The sequence below is a fragment of the Chelonia mydas genome, chromosome 4, assembly GCF_015237465.2.
Source record: "Chelonia mydas isolate rCheMyd1 chromosome 4, rCheMyd1.pri.v2, whole genome shotgun sequence".
Taxonomy (NCBI): domain Eukaryota; kingdom Metazoa; phylum Chordata; order Testudines; family Cheloniidae; genus Chelonia; species Chelonia mydas.
The window spans coordinates 139,844,459-139,870,527 of record NC_057852.1 but is presented as its reverse complement, the minus strand read 5'-3'; the positions used below and the strand labels follow the sequence as shown (position 1 = coordinate 139,870,527).

General features: G+C 55.9%; 2 protein-coding genes across 9 annotated transcripts; one reads left to right on the top strand and one right to left on the bottom strand.

The window, feature by feature from the left end:
- Positions 1–854: 854 nt before the first annotated feature.
- LOC119566158 (C-type lectin domain family 4 member F) lies at positions 855–17,255 on the top strand. 7 transcript variants are annotated; one of them, XM_037898442.2, is made up of 9 exons: positions 857–2,029; positions 4,597–4,748; positions 5,908–6,024; positions 12,544–12,651; positions 13,805–13,861; positions 13,988–14,029; positions 14,786–14,937; positions 15,836–15,954; positions 16,860–17,255. In XM_037898442.2, exons 2-9 carry the CDS (start codon positions 4,688–4,690, stop codon positions 17,020–17,022), a joined length of 819 nt encoding a protein of 272 aa, XP_037754370.1. In that variant the 5' UTR covers positions 857–2,029; positions 4,597–4,687; the 3' UTR covers positions 17,023–17,255. The 7 variants fall into 7 exon arrangements, with proteins under 7 accessions (XP_037754371.1, XP_037754370.1, XP_043400917.1 ...); XM_043544982.1 differs by having other exon boundaries at positions 13,805–13,863; positions 13,948–14,029; XM_037898437.2 differs by having other exon boundaries at positions 858–2,029; positions 13,805–13,887; positions 13,930–14,029.
- Positions 17,256–19,457: 2,202 nt separating this feature from the next.
- AP5S1 (adaptor related protein complex 5 subunit sigma 1) lies at positions 19,458–23,773 on the bottom strand. 2 transcript variants are annotated; one of them, XM_037898445.2, is made up of 3 exons: positions 23,653–23,773; positions 21,650–21,845; positions 19,458–20,227 (listed from the first exon to the last, which is right to left on the bottom strand). In XM_037898445.2, the coding sequence occupies exons 2-3, from the start codon at positions 21,832–21,834 to the stop codon at positions 19,801–19,803; spliced, it is 612 nt and encodes a 203-aa protein (XP_037754373.1). In that variant the 5' UTR covers positions 21,835–21,845; positions 23,653–23,773; the 3' UTR covers positions 19,458–19,800. The 2 variants fall into 2 exon arrangements, with proteins under 2 accessions (XP_037754373.1, XP_037754372.1); XM_037898444.2 differs by lacking the exon at positions 23,653–23,773 and adding an exon at positions 22,604–23,512.
- Between the last annotated feature and the right edge of the window lie 2,296 nt (positions 23,774–26,069).

Sequence of the window (26,069 nt, the reverse complement as noted above, 5' to 3'; positions counted from 1 at the left end):
CCAAACCCTAGACCCCCTTTCCTGGGGAAGGCTTGATAAAAATCCTCACCAATTTGCTTAGGTGAAAACAGACCCAAACCCTTGGATCTTAAGAACAATGAAAAAGGAATCAGGTTCTTAAAAGAAGAATTTTAATTAAAGAAAAAGTAAAAGAATCACCTCTGTAAACTCAGGATGGTAAATACCTTACCGGGTAATTAGATTCAAAACAGAGAATCCCTTAAGTTACAAAAAGACACAAAAACAGGAATCTACATTCCATTCAGCACAACTTATTTTCTCAGCCATTTAAACAAAACAGAATCTAACGCAGATCTAGCTAGATTGCTTGCTAAGTTCTCAGACTCCATTCCTGTTCTGACCCCGGCAAAAGCATCACCCAGACAGAGAGAGACTTTGTTTCTCGCCCCCACCAGCTTTTGAAAGTATTTGTCTCCTCATTGGTCATTGTGGTTAGGTGCCAGCGAGGTTATCCCAGCTTCTTACCCCTTTACAGGTGAAAGGGTTTTTCCTCTGGCCAGGAGGGATTTCGAAGGTGTTTACCCGTCCCTTTATATTTATGACACCTCCCCTCCCTGCTTCCCCATCCAACCGCCTCTCCCCTCCACCCCTCCCCTCCCTTCCCCCATCCAACCACCTCTGCCTTCCCTTCCCCCTCCTTCCCCCATTCCAATTACCTCCCCTCCCCCTCCTTCCCCATCCAACCATCTCTCCCCTCCACTCCCTCCCTCTCCTTCCCCCTCCAACAGCCCCTCCCACACCCACTTCTTCCCCCTCCAACCGCCTCTCCCCTACACCCACATCCTTTCCACCCTTCCTCACCTCATCTTCTCCCCCTCCCCCATGATTGCCGAAAGGGTGGGGGTTCAGGGCTGTCAGAGGAGAACAACAGGGGATGCTGGCTGAGCAGGGAAGATGGACCAGGAACCTGCAGGAGTTGCTGGCCAACCCTGGGGGAGCTCAAGTCACCTCTTACCGACCTGCTTGTTTTGGGGTGGCTTGGGCTTGTTTTTGAAAGGCAGGGTCGCATATTTATCTCGTGAGACTTGGCAACTTTGGTTGGCTTTTACCCGTCTGCCTTGAGGTGAAAGGCTCTGTAGGCCTTTACCAAAGCCCTGATCCCCCCTGATCCCCCTCCTATTTCCTTAAAATGGTAAATACATGGGGGAAACTGAGGCACAGACAGGTGAGGTAACTTGCCCAAGGTCTCCCAGTGAGTCAGGAGTAGAGGAAGGAATAGAAACCAGGAGTCCCTATTGCCAGGTCTTGTCAGGGACCAGACCAGCAGGGACAGCGGCTGGCCGGCTCTCTGAATAACTTCCCTGCTAGACAACCTATAAGGCCACCTGCTGTGCCTGGGACCTGCCGGAGGAGCCACAGCGCTGGCCGGCTGCCGGCTCACCAGGCCTGCTTAGACGCCTGGCACCCAGATGAGCTCACTGGCTGCTCAATGTGTATCTTGCCCATGGCAGCTGTGCTTCCCTGTCGTCCAGTCCCTGCTCCAGCCGGCTTCCAGGCCCTGCTCCTGCTCTGCTCCAGCCCCTGCTCCCCTTCGGCTTCAGACGTCTGGTTTGATGCCCAGCCCTGCCTCTGCCTCACTCACTGCTTGGCCCCTCACTTCTGGCTTCGGCTTCTGTCTCTCTGGTACTGATCCCGGGCTCCGCCTCTGGCTGAGGACTCTGCTGTACCCCCACCCTGGCTCTGGCATTTGGCTTCTGACCCTGGGCCCATTTCCTGGATGCTGCCCATGCTGGACCCAGCTCGAGCCCGTTGGCTGAAGTCTCACTTCCACCACGAGGCCTGACCACACGTGGCCCAGCTGGTGACAAGGTGGCTCTCACCACCAGGCATCCTCCCCATTTCTATTTCTGGGCCAGGGCTGCGTCAGAGGGAGGCTCTAACCCAGCAGGCCGCTGAAAGGATCTACCTGCCAGCGATCGGGTCTCGGCTCAGCGCGAAGGCAGGAGAATGGAGAGGGAGAATAACTATGAGAACCTGGAGATGATGGAAGCTGCTCCCCAGCCAAAAGGTAAGCACAAGAGGCTGCACTGGACCCTGGACTCCCGCTGGCCTTTCCTTGGCTTTGTGGTCTCTGCATCAGCGCTCTGGGCAGCGATCGCTTGCTCCAGTGAGCATGTCCCCAGAGCTCAGCCTTGTGCTGGCTGGACAGCACCACGGGCAGTGGGCGAGGGTACTCGGTCAGTCCTTCCCAGTCATTCTCTCCCCTGCCAGTCCCCAACGGGAGAAGGGCACAGGGAGGAGAGATGAGAGTCCCTGCACAGCACCCTAACCTCCTGCTCGGCAGAGCAGTGGCATGGGGTGGCCATAAAAGCCATCCAGGCTCCCCGACCCCAGCCCACTGCCACCATCAGCCTCTCGCAGGAGGAGATCGCCTGGGTCAAATCCTCACAGCCCCCGTTTCTGGGGACCAGCTCCCTCTCATCCACCCCATTTCACAGTGACACCTCCTTTCCTTACCCTCTGCCCCTTCCCTGCCGGAGCACGTGCTTCTATCCAGGAGCAGGGGTAGGGAGATGCTAGCTGTGTGAGCAGAGAAGGGTTTTCCCCAGGGCTCGGGGACAGGGGGAAGGGAATCTGTTCCTCCAAGGACCTCCAAGGAGCAAATGGAGCTGGAAGTTCTGAGATAAGGACCAAGCTGTTTTCCTAAAGCTCCCAGCACAGGCAGAGTGCGAAGAGCTACAAAGGGATCTCACAAAACTGGGTGACTGGGCAACAAAATGGCAGATGAAATTCAGTCTTGACAAATGCAAAGTGATGCACCTTGGAAAACAATCCCAATTATACCTATAAAATGATGGGGTCTAAATTAGCTGTTACCACTCAAGCAAGAGATCTTGGGTCAGTGTGGAGAGTTCTCTGAAAACATCCACTCACTGTGCAGCGGCCATCAGAAAAGCGAACAGAACGTTGGGCATCATTAAGAAAGGGAGAGATAAGAAGACAGAAAATATCGTATTCCCTCTGTATAAATCCATGCTACGCCCACATCTCGAGTACTGTGTGCAGGTGTGGTCGCCCCTTCTCAAAAAAGATATATTGGAATTGGAAAAGGTTCAGAAAAGGACAACAAAAATGATTAGGGGTACAGAACGGCTGCCGTATTAGGACAGATTAATAAGACTGGGACTTTTCAGCTTGGAAGAGAGACGACTAAGGGGGGATATGATAGCGGTCTATAAAATCGTGACTGGTTTGGAGAAAGTGAATAGGGAAGTGTTATTTACTCCTTCTCATAACACAAGACCTAGGGGTCACCAAGTGAAATGAATAGGCAGCAGGTTTAAAACGCACAAAAGGAAGAATTTCTTACCACAACGCACAGTCAACCTGTGGAACTCCTTGTCAGAGGATGTTGTGAAGTCCAAGACTATAACAGGGTTCAAAAAAGAACTAGATAAGTTCATGGCCGATAGGTCCATCAATAGCTATTAGCCAGGCTGGGCAGGGATGGTGTCCCCAGCCTCTGTCTGCCAGAAGCTGGGAACAGGCGACAGGGGATGGATCACTTGGTGATTCCCTGTTCTGCTCATTCCCTCCGGGGCACCTGGCCCTGGCCACTGTCGGAAGACAAGACACTGGGCTAGATAGACCCTTCGTCTTACCCAGTCTGGCCGTTCTTATGCTCTTCTATTTGGTGGTACAGGTGTCAGCTGAACAAGGGCCTCCTCCGGGGCTTTCTTATCCCCTTTGGTCTCAGTGCAATCCAGACGCCATGTGCCAGCTGTTCTGGTTTTGAACACATGAAAGAAGCCCAGGAAGGGTCTAGAGACAGGCAGGGAGACGGGGCTGACGGAAGTGGAGGGTGCTGGTGAGGACGTGAGGTTCAATATGCAGCTGCAGCTAGCCACCGAGCTCAGCTAGGCTCTCCGCAGCAGCAAAGGAAAACCCAAGGGGAAATGTAGCCTGTGCTAGGTGACAGGGAAGCTCCTCCCAGAATCTGTTTAGTAAAGGCTGAGAACTGTAAACTTAGCACATTAGTGAGAGGCAGCTTCACCCTTTGGTTAGAGTGAGAGAAGCCACTTCTGCAATGTAAGGGGATTATCTGGGCATCTGAGTGTTGTCTTCTGGTTCCAGGAACCACACCCCATGGGGGAGCACTGCGAGCGAATGGCTGAGGCCCACAGACAGGGAGGGGGTGCAGCAGGCTGAGACTTTCAGGGAGAAAGTCCCTGAAAGTCCCTGATTCCCCGTCGTCCAGCCCCTGCTCCAGCCAGCTTCCAGGCCCTGCTCCTGCTCTGCTCCAGCCCCTGCTCCCCTTCGGCTTCAGACGTCTGGTTTGATGCCCAGCCCTGCCTCTGCCTCACTCACTGCTTGGCCCCTCACTTCTGGCTTCGGCTTCTGTCTCTCTGGTACTGATCCCGGGCTCCACCTCTGGCTGAGGACTCTGCTGTACCCCCACCCTGGCTCTGGCATTTGGCTTCTGACCCTGGGCACATTTCCTGGATGCTGCCCATGCTGGACCCAGCTCGAGCCCGTTAGCTGAAGTCTCACTTCCACCACGAGGCCTAACCGCACAGCTGGTGACAGGGTGGCTCTCACCACCAGGTATCCTTCCCATTTCTATTTCTGGGCCAGGGCTGCGTCAGAGGGAGGCTCTAACCCAGCAGGCCGCTGAAAGGATCTACCTGCCAGGGATCAGGGCTCGGCTCAGCACGAAGGCAGGAGAATGGCGAGGGAGAATATCTATGAGAAACTGGAGGTGATGGAAGCTGCTCCCCAGCCAAAAGGTAAGCACAAGAGGCTGCACCGGACCCTGGACTCCCGCTGGCCTTTCCTTGGCTTTGTGGTCTCTGCATCAGCGTTCTGGGCAGCGATCGCTTGCTCCACTGACCACGTCCCCAGAGCTCAGCCTTGTGCTGGCTGGACAGCACCACGGGCAGTGGGCGAGGGTACTCGGTCAGTCCTTCCCAGTCATTCTCTCCCCTGCCAGTCCCCAATGGGAGAAGGGCACAGGGAGGAGAGATGGGAGTCCCTGCATCTGTAAACTGTAAACAAAGTACATTAGTGACAGGCAGCTTCACCCTTTAGTTAGAGTGAGAGAAGCCACTTCTGCAATGTAAGGGGATTATCTGGGCACCTGAGTGTTGTCTTCTGGTTCCAGGAACCACACCCCATGGGGGAGCACTGCGAGCGAATGGCTGAGGCCCACAGACAGGGAGGGGGTGCAGCAGGCTGAGACTTTCAGGGTTGGAGAATCTGACAGTCTTGCGTCTCCAAGCAGCTGCTGTTCAGCTTGGGGAGACCAAATCCAGAGCACACAGAGCACACTTACTTCTGTCGACACATAGATCCTGACTCGAATGCAGCTCTAGTCTTCTGCCTTTAATGTGCAGGGGAGACACAGACTTCTGGCTTTGCCCTGTGAGCCACCCCTTGGCTGCCTTGCAGTGAGGAGCCCAGCATCCTGGGGATGGGTTATTAGACAGGGATGCTGTAGAAAGGCCCTTCTGAGCACACTGCTGCTGTCAGCCCCACTTTTCTCCTGCAAAGAATCATTTCCCCTCATTTCACTGCCTCCTTGTTTTGATATTTCATAAATTGTTTCAGGTTCCTTTTCTCATTTAAAAATACTCCTTTGGGCATGGACTTCACAAGCCCTAAACTTCCCTCTCAAGAAAGGCTTAGGCAGGGGGAAAAGCCTGCTTCCAGCTCTCTCTCACAGGACGCCTGCCTGGCGCTACCGTCACCCCTGATGTAGGGAGGGTGGCTTTTCAGATTCAAGTTCAGGTCGATTCTGACCTTATTTGGCCTGATTCTGCTGTTGCTGTTAACCACAGTCAGGGAACAGGAGGCTGAACAGTGATTAGATTTGGGGGATGGAGTTTCCGTGGTCAATGGCATTTGAGCTGTCACTTTCCAAGGATATGCTTCTTCTTCTCCTTCAAGGAAATCCTACCGAGACATCGGTCCCTTGGCGGCGCGGGGCGGGGCGGATCGTCACTGCTGTCCTGCTCCTGACGCTTGTGACCCTGGCCAGCTCCCTCCTTGCTGTGACGCTTCTATGTAAGTTCAGCTGTGGCTCCAAGGCCCACGTTGGCCAACTTCCATACAGGCCAGCTGGCTCAACTGGGGGGCGGGGCACCCCCACATTTCAGCAGAATGTCGACTGTGTTTCCAGTCTGTCCCTTCAGATAAATCTCCTACTCCAGGGAGTTCGAATGGAGTTGAAAGATCTTGCCCTACTGGTTTGATATGAGCACAAACCTTCCAAGTCTAACGATGGTCAAGCACTGGCCCAGGTCACCTAGGGAATCCCCATCACTGGAGATTTTAAGAAGAGGTTAGACAACCACCTGTCAGGGATGGTTAGGTGTACTTCATCCTGCCTGAACTTCACCCCTGTGACTTCAGATCACATGTGGCAGCCCCACATGCTCAACCTGCGCTCTGAGGGTCAAGCTGGGTCCTTTCCTGACCACATAGCACCAGCATGAGCCTCAGCCCCAGGTGTCCTCATGGCACAATTGAAATGCCTGCCCTACGGAGAGACTGGACGGCCCAAAGCTTCGGGCACTTGTCTGGGGCTCCGATTGCTGGGTTTAATTCCCTGCCCTGGAGCCAGCAAACAGAGCTGAAAACAGGGGAGTTTGAGTGGAGAGCTCTTGGAGGAGAGGGGAGACAAGCCCCTGTTCCTTAGGGGCAGTGAGTGGCATCGACGACTGGTGCCTCCCCATGCTGGGGGTCCACAATCTAAAGCGGAGGACACGTAACCACCCCACGTCTCCTCTGCCCAGCAACCCCCGCGCCCAGCCCAGGACCTCCCTGCAGTCCCCACCCCACCAGAGTTACCTGTGGGGGGGGTCTGTCCTTTTCGCGCTACGCCTCTCCCCTCCCGCCAGCACATTCGGCCGCTCTCCCTGGCAGCCGGGCCCAGGCAGGGAGCAGGAGGGAGCCGCCTCTCATGCGGCTGAAGCTGGTCGCTCCAGGTCACTGCTCTGGGCAGTGCAGCAGCTGCCTGAGAGAACCTGGCTGGGGACGTGGCGCCGCGCCGCTCCCACCATGGCCTGGCTGCTGGGGACAGGCGCCGAGGGAGCCGGAAACGTGCTAGGGGGAGAGGGGACTCCAGCTTGCTCGACCCCTGTCCCTGGTAGCCTGGCCTTGGTGGGGCAGCCCCGCCACCTCCTAAGCAGGCTGTCTCAGGCAGTCGCTGCGCCGCACAGAGCAGCGACCCCGAGCGGCCGATGTGAGAAGTGGCTGGTCCTGCCCCTTCCACTCCCTGCCCGGGCCCGGCTGCCAGGGACGGGGCCGACTGCGCTGGGGTCAGTATCAGCGGGAGAAGGACAGAGCCCCTCTTCCTCCTCCCCACCCCCGGCATGCCAAGCAGAAATCTGGGGCATGCTTCACCCTGCACACACACCCCTGTGCATCACCTCTGGAGAGTGGGTTCTTGAGAGTTTGCTGGCTGGTTTGTTGCGTTCAGTTTGCAGAGGCTGGTACGGGCAGTGCGCTGAGAGATGCAGAGCCTTTGATCAGATCAGATCAGGGCGGGGCTTCCCTGACTAGGAGGCCTATAAATGCAAGCAATGGAGTGGCAAAGAAGTCAGCAAACAACTGGAGACAGGGGAGTTAGAGTGCACGGTTGTAAGGAGAGTTTGTGGGAGGGGCGGTGGCGTTCTGTTTTTGTGTCGTGTGGGGTTTTCTTTCTCCTTGACTGGCGCTTGGGCGGGAAGGGTGTGACAGACACAGAGGCAGCAGTGGTAGTGACCCAAGCATTGGAAGAGACAATGAAGATGATCAGATGTGGAAGCTGCAGGATGTATATGATCCTGGAGTGGGTACCTGAAAAGCGCTTGTTGGTATGAAGTGCCGGCTCAGAGAGCTGATGGAAGAGAAGAGCTGAGGTTTGGAGATGCAGGTGGAAAGTATGGTTGAGTTTGGAAGGGGATTCGAGCAGATGATGGAGGGAAGGCGAGAGGAGGCTGAAGGGAAAACTCAAGACTGGCAGATCCAAGCTGGACTGGAGAACTGGGAGGGGACACTGCTGGGTGAGTAAAGTGGCCAGTGGAAATGTGATTATGAGAACTGGGCAGAGGAAAAGACCAGCTAGTGAAGGAGAAGCAGAGCTCAGGAACAGGTTTGCTGAATTGGAAAATGAAGAAGACTTGTGGCAGGGAGTAGCCGAAGGTGGGAGGGCCAGGCAGAAGAGAAGAGCAGCTAGTCCTACAAGAAGAGGGGAAGAGTCCATGTAGATACCCACAGGTCGGAGCCCCAGGAGGACAGAGGATGACTTGCAGTAGATCGCAAGGGAAAGCAAAAGACAAGAGGACTTGTATGCAGAAGGAATGGGAGGAAGGCTGGAGAATGGCACCAACACCAGGAAGAGGCAGGACTACATGATTGGTGACTCCTTACTAAGAAGGATGGACAGGTCTGGCACCAGAGCTGATCCAGAGAACACAAGGGTGTGCTGTCTGCCAGGAGCTAAGTTATGGGATGTGGACCTGAGGCTGAAGAGGATCCTAATGGGAGCAGGAAAGAATCCACTGATTGTCCTTCATGTGGGAACAAATGATACTGCTAGATTCTTGCTGGAACGTACCAAGGGAGATGATGCCAGGCCGGGGAAGACACTTAAAGAAATGGAGGCTCAGGTGATCTTCAAGGGGATTCTACCTGTCCCTAGAGGAGGAGAATGGAGGTGAGACAAGATGATGATGATGAACCCACGGCTCAGGCAGCGGAGCTGTAAGGAGGTCTCTGGGATGACCGACCACTGGGACTCATTCACGGACATAGGACTGTTCTCATGGGACAGACTCCACCTGAGTAGGGAGGGAAACAGATTCTGGGAAGGAGGGTGGCACAACTGATTAAAAGAGCGTTAAGCTTGGAATTCAGGGGAGGCAGTTGAGAGATGCTCATGTAATCCCCACTTCTGATTCTAATCCTGAGCAGGAGAAAAAGAAGTAAGAGCAGATACAGCGATGGAGAAAGGAACAGCAGAGGGGAGGTGAATGGACATCAAGAGGAAAGGTCGGTCCCATACCAATGATGCCAACACCCAAGTAGGAGGTGATACTGGCAGTAGCATGACTGTACCTAACCGCCTGAGGAGCCCTGGCGAAGCCGAGCGGAAACACCTCAGGGGTCTGCACACCAGTGCAAGAAGCCTGGGGAACAAAATGGAGGAAGCAGATCTACTGGTGCAGGACGTGAAACCAGATGTTACAGGGATAACAGAAACATGGTGGAATAGAAGCCAGGACTGGAGTACAGACCATGAAAAGTATGTGCCATTCAGGACAGAGAGAAATGCAGGTAAAGGTGGTACCGTAGCGTTGTATAGTAATGCTGAGGTAGACTGACTGTAAAGAAATTAGAAGTGCTGGAACAGATAAAACAGAGTCTGTTTGGGTCAAAATCACTTTGAGGAAGAAAGCTACGAGAGGCTCCCCTCAGATAGTGCTTGGGGTCTGCTACAGACCCCCAGCATCCTATCTGGATATCGATAGAGACCTCCGGAATACCTGTAATGAAATATATACTCCTGGGAGCGGTGTGATTAGGAGGGACTTTAATTTCCCAGGTATAGATCGGAGGACAAGTGCTAATCATAATGGTAGGGCCCACGCTTTCCTGGCTGTGAGAGCTGACAGATTTCTCCACCAAATAGTCACCAAACCAAGAGGAGGTGATGCCATTTTAGATTGAGTGTTGGTGAGTAGGGAGGACATCCAGTGAAGAACTGGTTGTAGGGGACAACCTTGGTTCGCATGATCATGAGCTAATTCAGTTTCAACTAAATGGAAGGATAAACAAAACTAGGTCTGCAACTAGGGGCCCTGATTTCAAAAGGGCAAACTTTAAAATATTAAGGCAATTAACTAGGGGAGTGGACTGGGCTGAAGAACTCAAGGACCTGAAAGTGGGGGAGGCTTGGCATTACTTTAAGTCAAAGTTGCAGAAGCTCTCTGAAGCCTGCATCCCAAGCAAGGGGGAAAACTTCCTCGGGAAGGGTTGCAGGCCAGGCTGGATGAACAAGCGTCTCATACAGGTGATTAAGAGAAAGCAAAAATCCTGCAAGGAATAGAAGATGGGATGGATCAGCAAGGAAAACTACCTCTTGGAGATCAGAAAGTGCAGGAAAAAGAGAGAACTGCCAAGAGCCAAGCAGATCTGGACCTTGCAAAGGGAATTAAAACCAACAGCAAATGGTTCTATAGGCATATAAACAAGAAGGGACTGCCAAAGATGGAGGATGTGTTGGAGACTGAAGATAATCTAGGCATGGGCAAATGCCCAAACATATACTTTGACTCCATTTTTAATAAATGGAATTAGGAGTTTAGGGCTAGTGGCAGGCTGTCTAATGGGAGTGAGGATATGGAAGTAGAAATTCCCACATCTGAGGTGGAAGTCAAACTCGAACAGCTTAATAGGACCAAACGGGGCGGCCTGGATAATCTCCATCCAAGAATATTAAAGGAACTGGCACGTGAAACTGCAAGCCCACCAGCAACGATCTTTAGTGAATCCATAAACTCAGGGGTCAGACCCTGTGACTGGAGAATTGCTAATGAAGTTCCTATTTTTCAGAAAGAGGAAAAAAGTGATCTGGGAAACTACAGACCTTTTAGTTTGACCTCAGTTGTCTGCTAGGTCTTCGAACGAATGTGGAAGGAGAAAGTAGTTAGGGGCATAGAGGTTAACGGTAATTGGGATAAAATACAACACGGTTTTTCAAAAGGTTGATCATGCCAGACCAACCTTCTCTTTCTTTGAGAAGAGGACTGATTTTTTAGAGAAAGGAAATGCAGTAGATCTCATCTATCTGGATTTCAGTGGCATTTGATACAGTTCCACATGGGGAATTATGAGTCAAATTGGAGAAGATGGGGATTAATATTCCTGTTAATCCCTACGTGCATGACCTTGCACTTTGCACTACTGAATTTCATCCCATTTCTGCTACTCCAGGTTTCAAGGTTGTCCAGCTCTACTCGTAGGATATTCCGGTGCTCCTCCACCATGGCAATACCTCCCAACTTGGTGTCATCTGCAGATTTCATTAGCGCACTCCCGCTTTTTGTGCCAAGGTCTTTAATGAAAACATTAAATAAGATTTGTCCCAAGACCGATTCCTGAGGAACTCCACTAGTAACCTCCCTCCAGCCTGACAGTTCACCTTTGAGCATGACCCGTTGTAGTCTCCCATTTAACTAGGTCCCACCTTTCAATGGGGTCGGGAAGGAATTTTCCCCCAAATCAGATTGGCAGAGACCCTGAGGTTTTTTGCCGTCCTCTGCAGCATGGGACACGGGTCACTAGCAGGTTTGAACTAGTGTAAATGGTGGATTCTCTGTAACTTGAAGTCTTTAAATCAGTAACTCAGGCAGAGGTTAAGGGCCTATTACAGGAATGGGTGGGTGAGGTTCTGTAGTCTGCAGGAGGTCAGATTATGATCATGATGGGCCCTTCTGGCTGTAAGGTCTTTGAGAGCTGTCTCTGCCTCAGTTCTCCACCTGTAAAATGGGGGGAGGAGACTTCCCTACTTCACAGGGGTGTTGTGTGACATTAAATAATATATTAAAGACTGCGAGGTGCTCAGATACGGCAGTGAAAGGAGCCAGAGACGTACGATGGATCGCAGGAAAGATTCTGCAGACAGCACTCAGATCACAAGTCTGTTGATGCACGAGCTGGGAGAGAAGCTGGTTCCCTGGGGCATCGCTGTGTTGGCCCTGCAGCTCTCAGGGGAGTGAAAGGCTGATTTTTAGGGACAGATGCTCTGCAGGTGTAAATTGAAGGAGCTCCTCTGAAGTCAGATTTACACCATCTGAGCAGCTGGCCATCAGCCTTGCAAGCCCAGATCCTCAGAGGCATTTGGGCTTCTGGTTTCCATTGAAATCCCTGGGAGTTTGTTGCTTGAACACCTTGAAGGGTCTGGGCCTAAAGGTAGCAGACAGGCCCCTGAGAAACACCAGGAGCAGAGCGGTCAGGATCGTTAATAAGCACTTGGACTGCCAGTGCCCTGAAGCTGCACCCAGGTCCTGCTTTCCATAGCGCTAGGTGCTGCAAAAACACACAGTAAAATGAGGCCACAGACTCACAGAACCATAAGGTCAGAAGGGACCGCAAGGGCCTCCAGTCTAACCCCCTGCCAAGATGCAGGAGCTGTTGTGTCCGACCCATCCCAGACAGACGGCTCCAGCCTCCTTTTGGAAACCTCCCAGGAAGGAGCTTCCACAACCCCCCTAGGCGTCCGTTCCATCGTCCTGCTGGTCTCACAGTCAGGAAGTTTGTCCTGAGATTTAATCTCAATCTGCGATGCTGGAGTTTGTAGCTCCCTGCTCCAGGGAGCTGATGCCCTATGTTAAAATGGTGTAACATACACCAGGAGAGAGCCCCAAACGGGGCCTTGGCTTTGCCCATGTCCCTCCTCGGGAGGGAAGCTTTCCAAGATTAAAATAAAAGAAGTCCTAGAGAACAGGCTCGCTCTCGGAGCATATTCCTTCTCTGGACGTGGCTGGTCTCCAGCCGCAGTTCAGTTCGGTCGCTGACCTGCAGACACGTGATTTCTAGATTTCCGGGCACAGTGCAAGCTGCAAGCGGTTGAAGAAGCGGTGCAGAAGCTCCAAGTCTCTCTGCAGCCTGACAACGCCTCGGATACGTCAGCAAAGGAATCGGACAGTAAGTCGCAGGACGAGGGTCTCAGGCATCAGGGTCGGCTCCCCTCCCTTGGCCAGGAAGCTGAGCACTCTCCTGCCGAGAGGTATGGTGGGTGCCTGGCATCCTCCTACTCCCCTCCATATACTTCCCTGCCAGGTGGTCCCGTCCCCCTGTCTAATGAGCTGCTGCTCTGCACATTCCTCTGCCAACGGAGGCTCTGTTCCCAGGGGTGGGGGGCTGCTCCAGGTTCCCTCCTAGCGCCCTTCCTGGCAGTGGCAGGCTGGCTGCATCCGTCCCATGCTCCTAAGCAGTTTGCCTAGTGGTCAACGTCTTCCGTCCTGTCCCTGTTGCTTCCTTCGCTCCATAGTTTTCACCAGGGCCCCCGTAGTGTCAGGACTGCATTCGCGGGAAAGACAGATGCAGCTCATGAGACACACAGGGCCCAGTTCAGACCCTGGGGTAAGCAGGACACCCGTGGAGCTGCGCTCGTGGGTCTCAACGTGTCCCCTACCCCAGTCCCCAGTCCCCGAGCCCTTCCCATGCAGCCACCATAATTTGGGTAACTGCCACAGTCTCATTGCTGGAGGCAGGGCGCCCTCTTGTGGCCACGTGTCACAACTGTCTGTCGATCGGGCACAGGGCTGGACGTACAAACCGGGCTATGGATCAGGATATTCAGCGTCCAACCAGAAGATGGGCCTGAACTAAAACCCGGGCACAGAGCACACCCGAAAGCTGGGCTGTTGAAAATCCCGGCCTGGAGCCCAGTGCCATGGCTCAGGTCCGTGGATGTTCCTGCAGCCCCAGCTGTGCCACATGCCGCAGGTGACCCACTCACGGCTCACAAGGTAGGAGCGAATGGGGTGGAGGAGGCTGGGTAGGTTGGGGGTACCGGGCTAGAGTTCAGGAGAGCTGGGTTCAATTCCCAGCTCTGCTGCAAACTTCCTGTGTGACCTTGGGCCCGTCTCCCTGCACCTCAGTTTCCCAGCAGGAAAATCATCCTTTATGTCTCCCACCTAGAATCTATTTTGACTGTGAGCTGCTGAGAGCAGGGACGGTCCCCTCCTGTCTGTACAGCGCCTGGCACACAGGGGCCTGCAGGTGCTGCTCTACTACATGTGCTGGTAATCAAGCGTTCTGCATCTCCACTGAAGTCGCTGTGACTTTCTTCTAGGTCTGCAGCTCCTGGACGAAGCGCTGGCAGGAGTCCGGATGCTGAAAGACCAGCTGGGTAACAACAGTGCAGCGTATGGAGAAATCCAGACCCATCTGGACAACGTCAGTGCAGCGTATGGAGAAATCCAGACCCGTCTGGACAACGTCAGTGCAGCGTATGGAGAAATCCAGGCCCGTCTGGACAACGTCAGCGCAGCGCGAGCAGCAGAGCAGGGTTGCTGCAGTAAGTACTAGCTGCAGAGCCGGCTGGTGCCGTCTCTCCTGGGGCTGAGGCTAAACGGAGCATTTCAGCTCCAAGGCTGTCAGCGCAGCGCCTTCCACCAGCACCGAGTTCTCGCTCATTAAAAATCACCTGTGGCTGCACCTGTGCCCACACCGTGGTGATCAGGGTGCAGTTAACTTACGCCCTGGGCCTCGTTAGCCTAACGGGAGCACCCGGCTACCAGCTCTTCTTAGATGCTCCAAACCTGTCAGGTCACAGGCGAAAAGTGATGCTGGCATTTCAGTGTATGGGGCGTTACTTTCACCAAGCCAGCGCCCCCTGCAGGGTGTGCGGGGGGGTGCCAAAGTGTGAAAGACCCGAGACCTTCACCACTTACAATCACTGAAAATTGTTGATACAGAACCAGGGGATGTTCCACCTTGGGCAGCTACATTCCCCCTCCTGAATTCCCCCTGCCAGCTCAGCTGAACAATGAATCTCCCCTTTCCCATTACAGCCCTGCTGCTCTGCACTGGGACCAGTGCCCATGGTCCACCCCAGATGCAGCTGCACCCCATGGTGTCTGCTTTCTGCAGAGCTCTTTGGGATCCTTCCTAGGGCCATGAAAGTTATCCACTGTGGTGCTGGAGAATCAGGATTCAGAAGTTCCCTGAGCTTGGGGCAGTTGAAGGGGAAGGCAGCATTAGAATCCCTGAGCTCCCTGCATGTGTCCCTGTGACTTTAGCCCAGGTTTCTCACCTCAGTCTCTGCTCCTAGGTCATGTGCTGACAAAGCTCTCCAGAGGCTGGAGGTTTCATGGTGGGAACCTCTATTACTTTTCACAAGAAAAAAAGCCGTGGGACGAGGCCGAGCGGTTCTGTGTGTCTCAGGACTCGCACCTGACCTCTGTCTCCTCCCAGGTGGAACAGGTGAGTGAGGGAACCTCCTAGGGGCTTGGATAATGGGTCAGTGCCTTGTTTCGTACCAGAAGGAGGTGGAAGGTGGCAGCTGAGGTAGCAAATCTGCAACATGCCTTGTGGTAAACCATCGGAGAGGATGCCAAGCCTTGGAACCTGACTCAGGGGATTCACCCATCAGTTTAAAAGCAGAGATGGGCAGAGGAACAGTGCCAGGATCTGGACTTCCCATAGTCTGGGGTGCCGGGAGAGGGGGATTTGGGGTCAGGCTCATTTCTGATTTTCCCTACTTCCAATGTAGCATTTCCTGAAAACCCACTGACCTTTCCCAGTGAGGACCCGCTTTGATCCCTCCTCCCAGTCCTGAGCTCCTGCTGGGCAATCTAGAAGCCTGTATCTGGAAGGCTTGTGAGCAAGGGGCCATGCACCTCTCAGAGAATCCTCTCTCCCCACGTGCCCACGGTAGCCCTCACCCCAGGCCTCTGGGGCACTTTCTGAGGAGGAAAATCCCACCCTCCTGCAGGGCCAGACTTTGCACCCAGTTCTCTGCTCCTAGCTTTGCTGTCTCCAAGGGCAGGGGGCCGATGTGAACTCCGAGGTGCCCGTCAGTAACTGCCACACCCAGCTCTGAGGCGGCCGTGGTGGGGAGCGTTCTGAGACAGGTTGCTGTTGTTAGCCCCATTCGGATACAGATGCAGACACAGAGCTGCTCCAGGACTCCCTCGGGGTCGCCCAGCTAGTCACTGTCAGTGTTTGGGGCAGGACACCATGTCTCCCGCTGCCCAGTGCCCTGTTCACAGCACCGGACGCCCTTTCCTCTCGCACAAAATCTGCTCAGCCCAGGCAGCTGTGGCTGCATCCTGCAGCCTCTCTTGAGTGACCTGGACACACTGCAAACTGTGTCATGCAGGAGTTTCTCTCCAACGAGACCAAGGGAGGAAGTCACTGGATTGGACTCACCGACCGGGGGACAGAAGGCATCTGGCGCTGGGTGGATGGCACAGAATTCAGAGCAGACGCAAGCAGGGGGTGAGTAAAGCTGGAGATACGTGATTATTTATTACACTTTTGGTCACCAGCTGTTTCGGGCAGCGTCTGTACGGCCCCTTGTGTCTATGCAGCACCCGGCACGGTGGGCCCGATCCTGAGGGAGGCCCCTGGGCGCTGCCACCCAACAGCAATTAATCCTCTCAGGAATTTCTACTAATGCCCCTTTGCTTAGAGCAGGAGCCTAAACACGGAGTGCGTGTTCAGTGCCCACTGAGACCAAGGGCCAAAGCCTCACCTGGGGTAACTCGGCATTGACTTGAATGAACCACATCCATTTACACCAGCTGAGGATCTGGCCCCAAGTCAACTCAGTACAGCCAGGTCAGTCTGGCGTGAGCGGCAGGGTTCAGCGCTCTCCTTGGGATTGCTCTGCGCTCTCCCCTCTCTCCGGCTGGGGAAGGGGAGGCTGTAGGGCCCGGGGGCCTGGCCGGAGCCAGCTGCAGTCGGTGCAGTGACCTCAGTGGGCTGTGGACGCGTCCCATAACCAGGGCCATGGAGAAGTTAATGAATGACCCCTGCTGCCCTCTCTCTCCGTTCCTGCGTTCTCACCTCGGGGTGTTCCTGGGACGTGCTGGCCCACGTGCTTTGGTTCCGGGCGCTGAGATCTGAGCTGCTGCTGCTCAGCGTTTGGAGCCACAAACTGACTTTGGCTCTTTGCTGGCCCATCAGGCGCAGGGCAGTTGCTACCCCTTGTCCTCAGAATCCCTTCGTTACCACGTCCACGAGTGCTGTGGAGAACCCTGAGGGGTGGCCGGGGGTGGATCACGTCACCGCATCATTTCTGGGTGTCGTGGTCCCCTGCCAACAACAGAGTCCACAGAGCAGAACTGAGCTCAGGAATTGGCTGTGGTTCTCCACTGAGACATTAACACTCTGATCTGTAGGTTCTGGGAGGAGAATCAGCCAGACAACTGGCATCAGGAGACAGGAGGCAGAGAAGACTGTGTGGAGATCCGCCCAAGCAAGCTGAATTTGTGGAATGATGCCAACTGCACTCTGCCTTCTAGGTGGATTTGTAAGCAGGCCCATGGACAGGCTGGGCTGTGACATGCAGTTCCCAGCACCTCAGAAAGTGCCTTAATTTCCAAGCTATAGAGCCACCTGCCGACGAGGAGCCCTGTGCACTGGCAGGGGCCGCTTGGCATGTGCATTGCAGGGACGCTTTGTCTTGGTGTGATATTTCTGCTGTAGCAGAGACAGCTGTCCTTATGCCGCTCAGTGTGCATGGCTCTGTAATTTGTAAGTTTCCAGGTCTGTCACAAAATAAAGTCCTTGAATCATAGAGTTATTGTTTCATAATCACCCAATAAATAATTATTTGCCTGACTTGAATTTCTAATTTTTGCACCTTTGAATGAGATGTTATGATGTCAGAACCATGTATATACACATTTAAAACGTCCAGTTGTATATGGTAAGCAAGATATGTCGCCAAATATGTGTGGGCCACTAAAGAGATAAATTCAGGCTCAGCTAGTAGACCAGCTTCAACAGCTGTTCAAATTCTCCAATCCCTGCGCCGCTGTGCCACGTATCAAAACGTGTCTGTCCATTCCAACCCAACAGGAGCAGTCCCTCCCAAACCTGTCACTTCCTTGGAAGGACCCAATCTGTTGTTTTTCTGCATCTCAGGCTGCTCTTCTTTCAAAGACGTGTAATATTTATTTCCAAGGGCATTTAATAGTGGGAGAAAGATGACAGCTCTTAGGATTGATCTCTACAGCAAGTAGCTCTGCTGATGGACCTCTACCAACACGAGATGGGGTAGCTCCTCACTGGAGATGGGGTAGCTCCATCTCTGAGACCCACTCAGTTCTTAACAAATAAGCTACCAATAATGGTGCTGGTTTGGGGGCACCTCTCTACCGGGACCACAAAATTATTTCCACAGAAGATGATGAACAGCAACCAGCTGGCAACAACCTTCAGCCACTACCCGCTGGAGTGGATTTAAATTGTTGAGCTAGATGTGAAATGCTCGAGTCAGTTACCACTTGCTCAAAGCAGCCTGGCCCTGGGTTAGTCGCCCTGCTATTGGTAATGTGTTTTACGTAGATCCCAAGGCTAGAAGGGACCATTGTGATCATCTAGTCTGTCCTCATGTATAACACCAGCCAGAGACGGTCACCCAGTTACCCATGCATCAAGCCCATAGCTTGTGGTTGAGCTACAGCATGAATTCTAAAAAGCCATCCAATCTCGATTTAAAGACATCAAGAGATGGAGAATCCACCACATTCCTCAGTCAGTTGTCCCAATGGTTAATTGCTTCTCAATATTAAGCATTAACTAAGCTCTGAGATGACAGACTCGGAGTCAGAGTTCTTTAAAATAATCATATATTTTTGCTAGTGTGCCCATATTAAAGGAAAACAGAACAGCAAGTGAAGCACAGGTACCAAAACCTGCCCAATAAATGAAGAATTGCCCATTTCAGACACTTTTGAGAGGAAAGAAGTTATTCTAAATTGGGCTCACCCTCAACCCAGCTATGCAGAATCTGCCCAGAACCTTCCCCAATAGCCAGAAGGCCATTAAAAGCATCCCCACGATTTTTGGAAGGTACAGTGTCATGACACACTTCTTAAGGCTGCAACCCTCATGCCAGGCTGCAATTAGATAGGGAAAAGAATCCTGAGCTGGGTTTATATTCCCGGGGTCTGATTCTGCTCTCTCATACACAGGAGTAACTCAAGACAATAGAATCAGACTGGTGTGAGACTGGAACCCGGCCCTTGCTTTTCACAGTAATAGCCCAGTTCCAAAGCCATCATGACTGTGTCTTGACAGCAGAGTGAGTCTTCTGCATCCCTTGGAAATTCTTCTTTCTTGAGGATGTGCTCAGAGTTGCAGCAGTAATTACTTTGCTTCAGGACACGGGAGGGGCTAGTTTCCTTAAAGGGCCAGGAATTATTGGAAATTGGTTGTATTTTGAGTCGGGTGACCATATCTCCCAGATAAAAGAATGTTATTGTCTCAGTGGAGAATCAAAGCCACTTTCTGAGCTTGGTTCTGCTGTGCAGACTCTGTTGTCTTCTACCCCTCCCCGCATCTGCAGCTCCACTACGGCCAGAGGCCTCCTCAGCCCCCTCTTAGCGCTGGCCAAGATGGCCGCCCATCTGTCCAGGAGGGGGAAGATGGACAAGGAGGTGCTCAGGGATTATGAGGCCTTTTCTGAGTCCCAGTCTGCCCAGAGCTCCTCTGGGGAGCATCAGCTGCTCCCTCCCCATCCTCCCAGAGCAGTGAGCGTTGTTTGGGGTGCTTTGTCAGGCATCCCACCTTGGCTGACCTCACTCCTAGCCCTGCTTTACATTTGCCCCAAGACATCCCCCACTGCCCTTTGTTTGTGTGGCCCTTTCCGCTGTGGAGGAGGGTGGCTATTGTTCCCGAGGGTGGGGCTCCACCCATCCGCCAAAGATCCAAGAGGCCAGCTCCTCGCCCCAATCCTCAGCTCACACTGACAAGGAAACAGGACTCCCTTGCACAGTGGATGACGCAGGCGGGTTTCTCCCAGCCGAGCCTAGTTTATTGAAAATAGGAACTGAGCAATCGTTTCAAGTGGGGGACAAGTGCAGATCACCCAACCGCACGCACATCTCCCCCTCCCTCTAACGGCTGCCACTGCCTCCACTGTGGGACAGGAGATTTCAGTGGGTCCCTTGGGGGGATGCAGCCAGAGAGACGTGCTGCATGGCCAGGACGATGATAATAAAACCTACTAGGGCCACAGTTACCAACCTTGATGTGTCTCCTTTAAACGACAGTGCACCCTCCGCCCCTCCCAGCGTTCATGCTGCCTGGATGGCACGTTCCACTAAGAGCCTTCTACTTGGACAGACAGGCACCCAGCTCCTTTTCCAGTCCCTGGACAAACTGATCATTCAGGAAGAGCAACTGCCCATGGGGCAGGAACTTGCTCAGGATGATCTCGGTCTTGTCTGCCTTGAGGACCACGTTGCTGCCCTGGCTTAGCAGCTTCAGATGCTCCAGGAGATACTTCACCACCAGCCGCAGGGTGTTCTCAGCCAGCATCAGGTTCTCCTGGGGGTCGCACACCAGAGCAAAGCCCAGAGACAGGACCCCTAGCCAGAGCACCGTCTTGTTCTCACGGAAGGGATCCTCGGGAGGGAGGCGGAACACCCCGGATGGGGCATCCTGGAGGGAAATTGGCTCGTCGGGCAGCTGGATGGGGAAGTCAGAGGCAGGGCGCCCTGACGCCTGGTGCAGCAGTTTACACGTTGAATCCACCTGCCTGGGAAAGGCCAGAAACAGAGAGAGAGGCAGAATCACAAGTCATTTTATAAGAGGATGGGATTAAGAAAAGAAAACGGGACCTGAACAACTCTGGAAGGCCTGCCTGACAGCAAGATGACGCAGGCTGCAGATTCATCCCCCAAGGGGAGCATGTGGGAGCCCCATCGCTTGGGAAGTTTAAAACCAGACAAAACAAAGCCCCGCAGAACAAGCCTGCTCTGGGCCGTGGGTGGGCTGGAAGGGACGTACCAAGCCTTTCTCTCTGGGATGAAGCACAGAGAACAGCTGGGGTATTTTACTTTATAAAGAGCTCCCTGGGACGTTCACATTCCCTCCTCTCCCCAGCAGGGAATAAGGGACCCTGTTCTAGAGTCTAAGGGTACATCTACCCTACCAAAAAAGACCCATGGTAGCAGGTCTCAGAAGCTGAGTCAACTGACTCAGACTCACGGGGCTCACGTTATGAGGCTAAAAAGAGTAGCTCAGACATTCAGGATCGGGCTGGAGCCAGGGCTCTAAGACGTAAGAACGGCCAGACTGGGTCAGACCAAAGGTCCATCTAGCCCAGTCTCCTGTCTTCCGACAGTGGCCAATGCCAGGTGCCCCAGAGGGAATGAACAGAACAGGACAATTAGTGAGCGATCCATCGCCCGTCACCCAGTCCCAGCTTCTGGCAAACAGAGGGTAGGGACACGCAGAGCATGGGGTTGCATCCCTGAAAATCTTGGCTAATAGCCATTGGTGGACCCATCCTCCATGAACTTTTGAACCCAGTTATACTTTTGGCCTTCACATCATCCCCTGGCACAAGTTCCACAGGTTGACTGTGCGTTGTGTGAAGAAATACTTCCTTTTGTGTGTTTTAAATCTACTGCCTAGTAATTTCATTGGCTGACCCCGATTCTTGTGTTATGAGGAGTAAATAACACGTCCTTACACACTTTCTCCACACCAGTCATGACTGTATAGACCTAAGTCATCTCCCCCCTTAGTTGTCTCTTTTCCAAGCTGAAAAGTCCCAGTCTTATTAATCCCTCCTCCTATAGAAGCCGTTCCATACCCCTAATCATTTTTGTTGCCCTTTTCTAACCTTTTCCAATTCTAATATATCTATTGGGACGACCAGATCTGCACCCAGTGTTCAAGGTGTGGGCGTACCATGGATTTATCTAGGGGCAATATGATATTTTCTGTCTTATTCTCTATCCCTTTCCTTATGGTTCCTAACTTTCCCCTATGCTCACCCGAAGGTCTCCACTGCTATCTTTAGCCCAGCAGCATGAGCTCCTGGGCTCTGAGTCTTGCTGCCAGGGCTTTTTCTTTGCAGTGTAGACGTACGCTAGATTCTAGAACACTAACTCCACTCCCCAGTGCTGGGCCCTGCAGCGCTGTCACATTCAGATGGGGGTGAATCTTTCACCTTGCCACAGCCAAAATCTGCTCCTTCCTGCCCAGTCTCTCCTTCTCGAGATCATGAGGCCCGGACTCCTCTGGTGACTGGTCCAGCCTCTCAGAGCCAAAGACCCTGGAATACAGCACCCGGCAGAGCCCAGCCTCTTCCCCGGGCCGAGGGTGCAGTGTATGGATGAGGAATGCGTGAACCATAATGCTGCATCCTAAGGAAGGACACGCAAGCGGTGAGTGATCATCACAGGGTATCGGAGCATGCAGTTCAGGGGTACCAGGGCCCCTCTACAGCCAGCTGGGAGGGGCATTCCCCTCTTCCCAAAGCTTTGGAATAACAGGAATAGGAGGGAAATGAGAGGCACCATCAACCCCAGCCTCGCCTCTCACTCCCCATGCCCCTCAGAGCAGGGCATTTGGGGGTGAGGCTCCTTTCCCCATCCCCAGGAGGGGCAGTTGAGGCTGGGAAACAAGATGTGGGCACAAGAGCCCCCTGCAGCCAGGCGTGACAGGCTCACATGGTACGGGGATGGCATGGAGTCGCCACAGAAGCACATGGCGGCAACCTGACTGCACTGCAGGATGTTCTGAGAGCAAGACATGGCACAGCGGTGCCAGGGCATAGCAGGGACGCATGGCACTCTGACTATGCTGTGTCAGTATGGTGGGACTGGCGAGGTCCCAGGTGTGTCAAGGAAGCAGGCCCTTGGGGCGATGCACAGATGATGTAAGGGAAGTCACAGCGGGTGTCTCGGGGCTGAGGGAGGAGCTGCGGGCAGGAATGATGGAGCAGCTGAAGGAGGAGTGCAGGGAATGCACTGAGGCCCATGGGGGGCAGCGGCATAGCTAGGAGGGGAAATCTGGGTGGGCCCTGACTTTCGGGTGGGCAATGACAGACGGCGCTCGCTCCGCTTCTCCCCCAACGCCCTGCCCTCTTCCTTGCCCGGTGCCCCCAGGCACTGGGCTTCACCTGCCGAGCTGGGCAGGTGCATGGGGTGGCTCAGACCACGGCCAGGCAGAGCTGCCAGAGCGCGGCTTTCCGACGGGCGGGCGCAGAGCTCGGTCCTGCACCTCAGATGCCCGAGGGACACTCCAGGCCGCTGTGGCCCCACACCCCTGCTCAGAGCTGGCTGGGTCAGAGCTGGGTGGGTCGCAGGGGGAGGCGCTAAGATTGGGGGGTTGCATGGTGGAGCTGCGGGCAGAGGACAGAGGCCCAGGGTGTGTGGGGCACACTAGGGTCTCGGGGGGGGGATGCACGGGGTGGCACTGAGAAGGAGGGGGTTGCATGGGGGGGGGCTGCAGGGAGAGGACAAAGGCCCAGGGTGTGTGGGGCACACTGGGGTCTCGGGGGGGACGTAGGGGGTGGCACTGAGAAGCAGGGGGTTGCATGGGGGGACTGCAGGGAGAGGACAGAGGCCCAGGGCATGTGGGGCACACTGGGGTCTCGGGGGGGGATGTAGGGGGTGGCACTAAGATTGGGGGGGTTGCATGGGGGGGCTGCAGGGAGAGGACAGAGGCCCAGGGCGTGTGGGACACACTGGGGTCTCGGGGGGGGGATGCACGGGGTGGCACTGAGAAGGAGGGGGTTGCATGGGGGAGCTGCGAGCAGAGGACAGAGGCCCAGGGCGTGTGGGACACACTGGGGGCTCGGGGGGGGATGCAGGGGGTGGCACTAAGAAGGGGGGGTTGCATGGGGGGGCTGCAGGGAGAGGACAGAGGCCCAGGGCGCGTGAGACACACTGGGGTCTCGGGGGGGGATGCAGGGGGTGCCCCGAGGGTCCGGGGCGGGGAGCTGCGGGACGGTGCCGGCGCGGGAGGGGGATGCACCGGGACGGGGGGGCTCAGCGGTGCACGGCAGAGGCTGGTGCACGGAGAGGATCCAGAGGCGCTCGGGCCGCACGGGCACGCGAGGACGTAGCTCTAAGCCCGCGCCCGCTCCCGCCCGGGTGCATGCTGGGAAATGTAGTCCGGTGGCCGCGCGGAGCCGGCAGCTCCCGGGAGCCCCCTGCCCGCACTCACCGCCGCTCCTCGCACGGCGCGTCTCCGCAGGGGCAGGACCTAGAGCGGCCGAGCTGGGCGGGGCCTGGGGAAACCCAACGGCAGAGCCCTCCGGGGATTGGCTCTCGCTGGGTGGGGCGGGGCAGAGCCCTCTCGGGATTGGCTCTTGCCGGCAAAGGGGCGGGCAGAGCTCTGCGGGGATTGGCTCCCGCTGGGTGGGGCGGGGCAGAGCCCTGCGGGGATTGGCTCTCGCCGGCAAAAGGGCGGGCAGAGCCCTCCGGGGATTGGCTCTCGCTGGCAAAGGGGCGGGCAGAGCCCTCCGGGGATTGGCTACCCCCGGCAAAGGGGCGGGCAGAGCCCTGCGGGGATTGGCTCTCGCTGGGTGGGGCGCGGCAGAGCCCTCCGGGGTTTGGCTACCCCCGGCAAAGGGGCGGGCAGGGCCCTGCGGGAATTGGCTCTCGCCGGCAAAGGGGCGGGCAGAGCCCTGCGGGGATTGGCTCTCGCCAGCAAAGGGGCGGGCAGAGCCCTGCGGGGATTGGCTCTTGCCGGCAAAGGGGCGGGGCAGAGCCCTGCGGGGATTGGCTCTTGCTGGGTGGGGCGGGGCAGAGCCCTCCGGGGATTGGCTACCCCCGGCAAAGGGGCGGGGCAGAGCCCTGCGGGGATTGGCTCTTGCTGGGTGGGGCGGGGCAGAGCCCTCCGGGGATTGGCTACCCCCGGCAAAGGGGCGGGCAGAGCCCTGCGGGGATTGGCTTTCGCTGGGTGGGGCGGGGCAGAGCCCTCCGGGGATTGGCTCTTGCCGGCAAAGGGGCGGGCAGAGCCCTGCGGGGATTGGCTCTTGCTGGGTGGGGCGGGGCAGAGCCCTCCGGGGATTGGCTACCCCCGGCAAAGGGGCGGGGCAGAGCCCTGCGGGGATTGGCTCTTGCCGGCAAAGGGGCGGGGCAGAGCCCTCCGGGGATTAGCTACCCCCGGCAAAGGGGCGGGGCAGAGCCCTGCGGGGATTGGCTTTCGCTGGGTGGGGCGGGGCAGAGCCCTCCGGGGATTGGCTCTTGCCGGCAAAGGGGCGGGCAGAGCCCTGCGGGGATTGGCTACCCCCGGCAAAGGGGCGGGAGCGCTTGGGGGCGGGGCTAGTGGCCAGTGCCGGCCGGGGGGGAGCCGCGCCAGGGACACGCCTGGCCCCGGGACGGGCTCGGCGGGCGGAACGCCTCGCTGGGCTCCGCGCCGCGCCCTGCCCGCTCCGGGCCCCGCGGGGTGCAGGGAACCGTCCCTGTCCCGCGCTGACGCCCCCGGCGGGGCAGGGCTGGGGGGCCCAGGCTCGAGGGCCCAGGTGTCCCCGCCCGTGTCCCCGTGGGGCGAGAAAGGCCGGGGGGGGGCGGATTTTACCCCAACGCCCCCGGCTGGTTAACAAGCGCGGCACCTGGTGGCTCCGGGCGGGCGCTTTTTGCCCCGTGGGCCGCGGTTTGCCAGGCCCGCAGCGGGAGCAGGGCCGGTCCCGGCGTGACGCCGGCAGCGGGGGGCTTGCACCGGAGCTGCCTTTAACCCGCCCCGGGAGCAGGACCCCCCCCCCCCCCCCGCCGCGCTGCTCCCGCCTCGCCGCCCGGCCACGCCCTGCGCCGCGCTGCCGCTGGGTGCGCTCGGCAGGGACCCGGGCTCGGCAGGGACCTCGGGCGCGACGCCCGCAGGCAGCCCGGAGGTTTAATCCTTCGCTGGGGGCGTCGCTCCGCAGAGCCTGTCGCCTCCGGCAGGCAGCCTGGGCCGGCAGCCGCTGGTCCCCTCTGCTGCCTGGGTTCTGGCCTGCCTGACACGAGTTGGGTGGGTCTCAGCCGAGTCCCTTACCGGCCAGTGTTTGCACCCAAAAAGAAAAAACCAACCCCAGCAGCATAGCAAGGGCCAGGAAGGGCAGTGGAAACGGAGCCCAACCGCCCTTCGGCTTAAGGCCGGGTCACTGGGCGCTTGGCTTGCCCTGCCGCTGCCTCTTGCGTAGGAAACCCGGGGGCTTCGGTTTCCAGGGCTGCTCGCTGGCCCTTTCCACCAGTGCTAAACGCATTCACTTTAAAAACTCCCGGGTGAACTAGGCTTGTGTTGGGAATTAGTGGAGATGGATCAAAACCATCCTAGGATCTGGCTACACTCCAGGGACTCAACCGGCACAGCTGCGGCGCCCTGGCTCTGCCGGCATAACCCCGAAGCACGGGCCCCGCTGGTTTCCCCACGGGAAGCGACCCTGCTGCCCCAAGCGAGGTAGCTGGCTCCACAGAAACATTCTTCTGTTGACCTAGTCACGTCTCCCCTCGGGGGTTAAATCAGCACAGCCCTGTTTTCCGAAGGTAATGAAGTGGCCCCTCTCGGCCAGGGGGCTTGTCTGCTGCTGAAAGCTAATTCGGGTGAAGGCAGGGTGTGTATTTAAAGCAGAATAGCTATTCCAGAGTAACTCTGTGTAG

What these genes read in the sequence shown, in the direction of transcription:
- LOC119566158 (XM_037898436.2), top strand. Translation starts at nt 4,688, where the DNA reads ATGGCGAGGGAGAATATCTATGAGAAACTGGAGGTGATGGAAGCTGCT. An exon ending in GTCAGCAAAGGAATCGGACA is followed by an intron (nt 12,652 to 13,804) that starts GTAAGTCGCAGG and finishes ACTTTCTTCTAG; the next exon opens with GTCTGCAGCTCCTGGACGAA. An exon ending in AGCAGAGCAGGGTTGCTGCA is followed by an intron (nt 14,030 to 14,785) that starts GTAAGTACTAGC and finishes CTCTGCTCCTAG; the next exon opens with GTCATGTGCTGACAAAGCTC.
- AP5S1 (XM_037898444.2), bottom strand. Translation starts at nt 22,625, where the DNA reads ATGCACCTGCCCAGCTCGGCAG. An exon ending in GCACCTGCCCAGCTCGGCAG is followed by an intron (nt 21,846 to 22,603) that starts GTGAAGCCCAGT and finishes GTCCTTCCTTAG; the next exon opens with GATGCAGCATTATGGTTCAC. An exon ending in CAGATTTTGGCTGTGGCAAG is followed by an intron (nt 20,228 to 21,649) that starts GTGAAAGATTCA and finishes GGCCTTTCCCAG; the next exon opens with GCAGGTGGATTCAACGTGTA.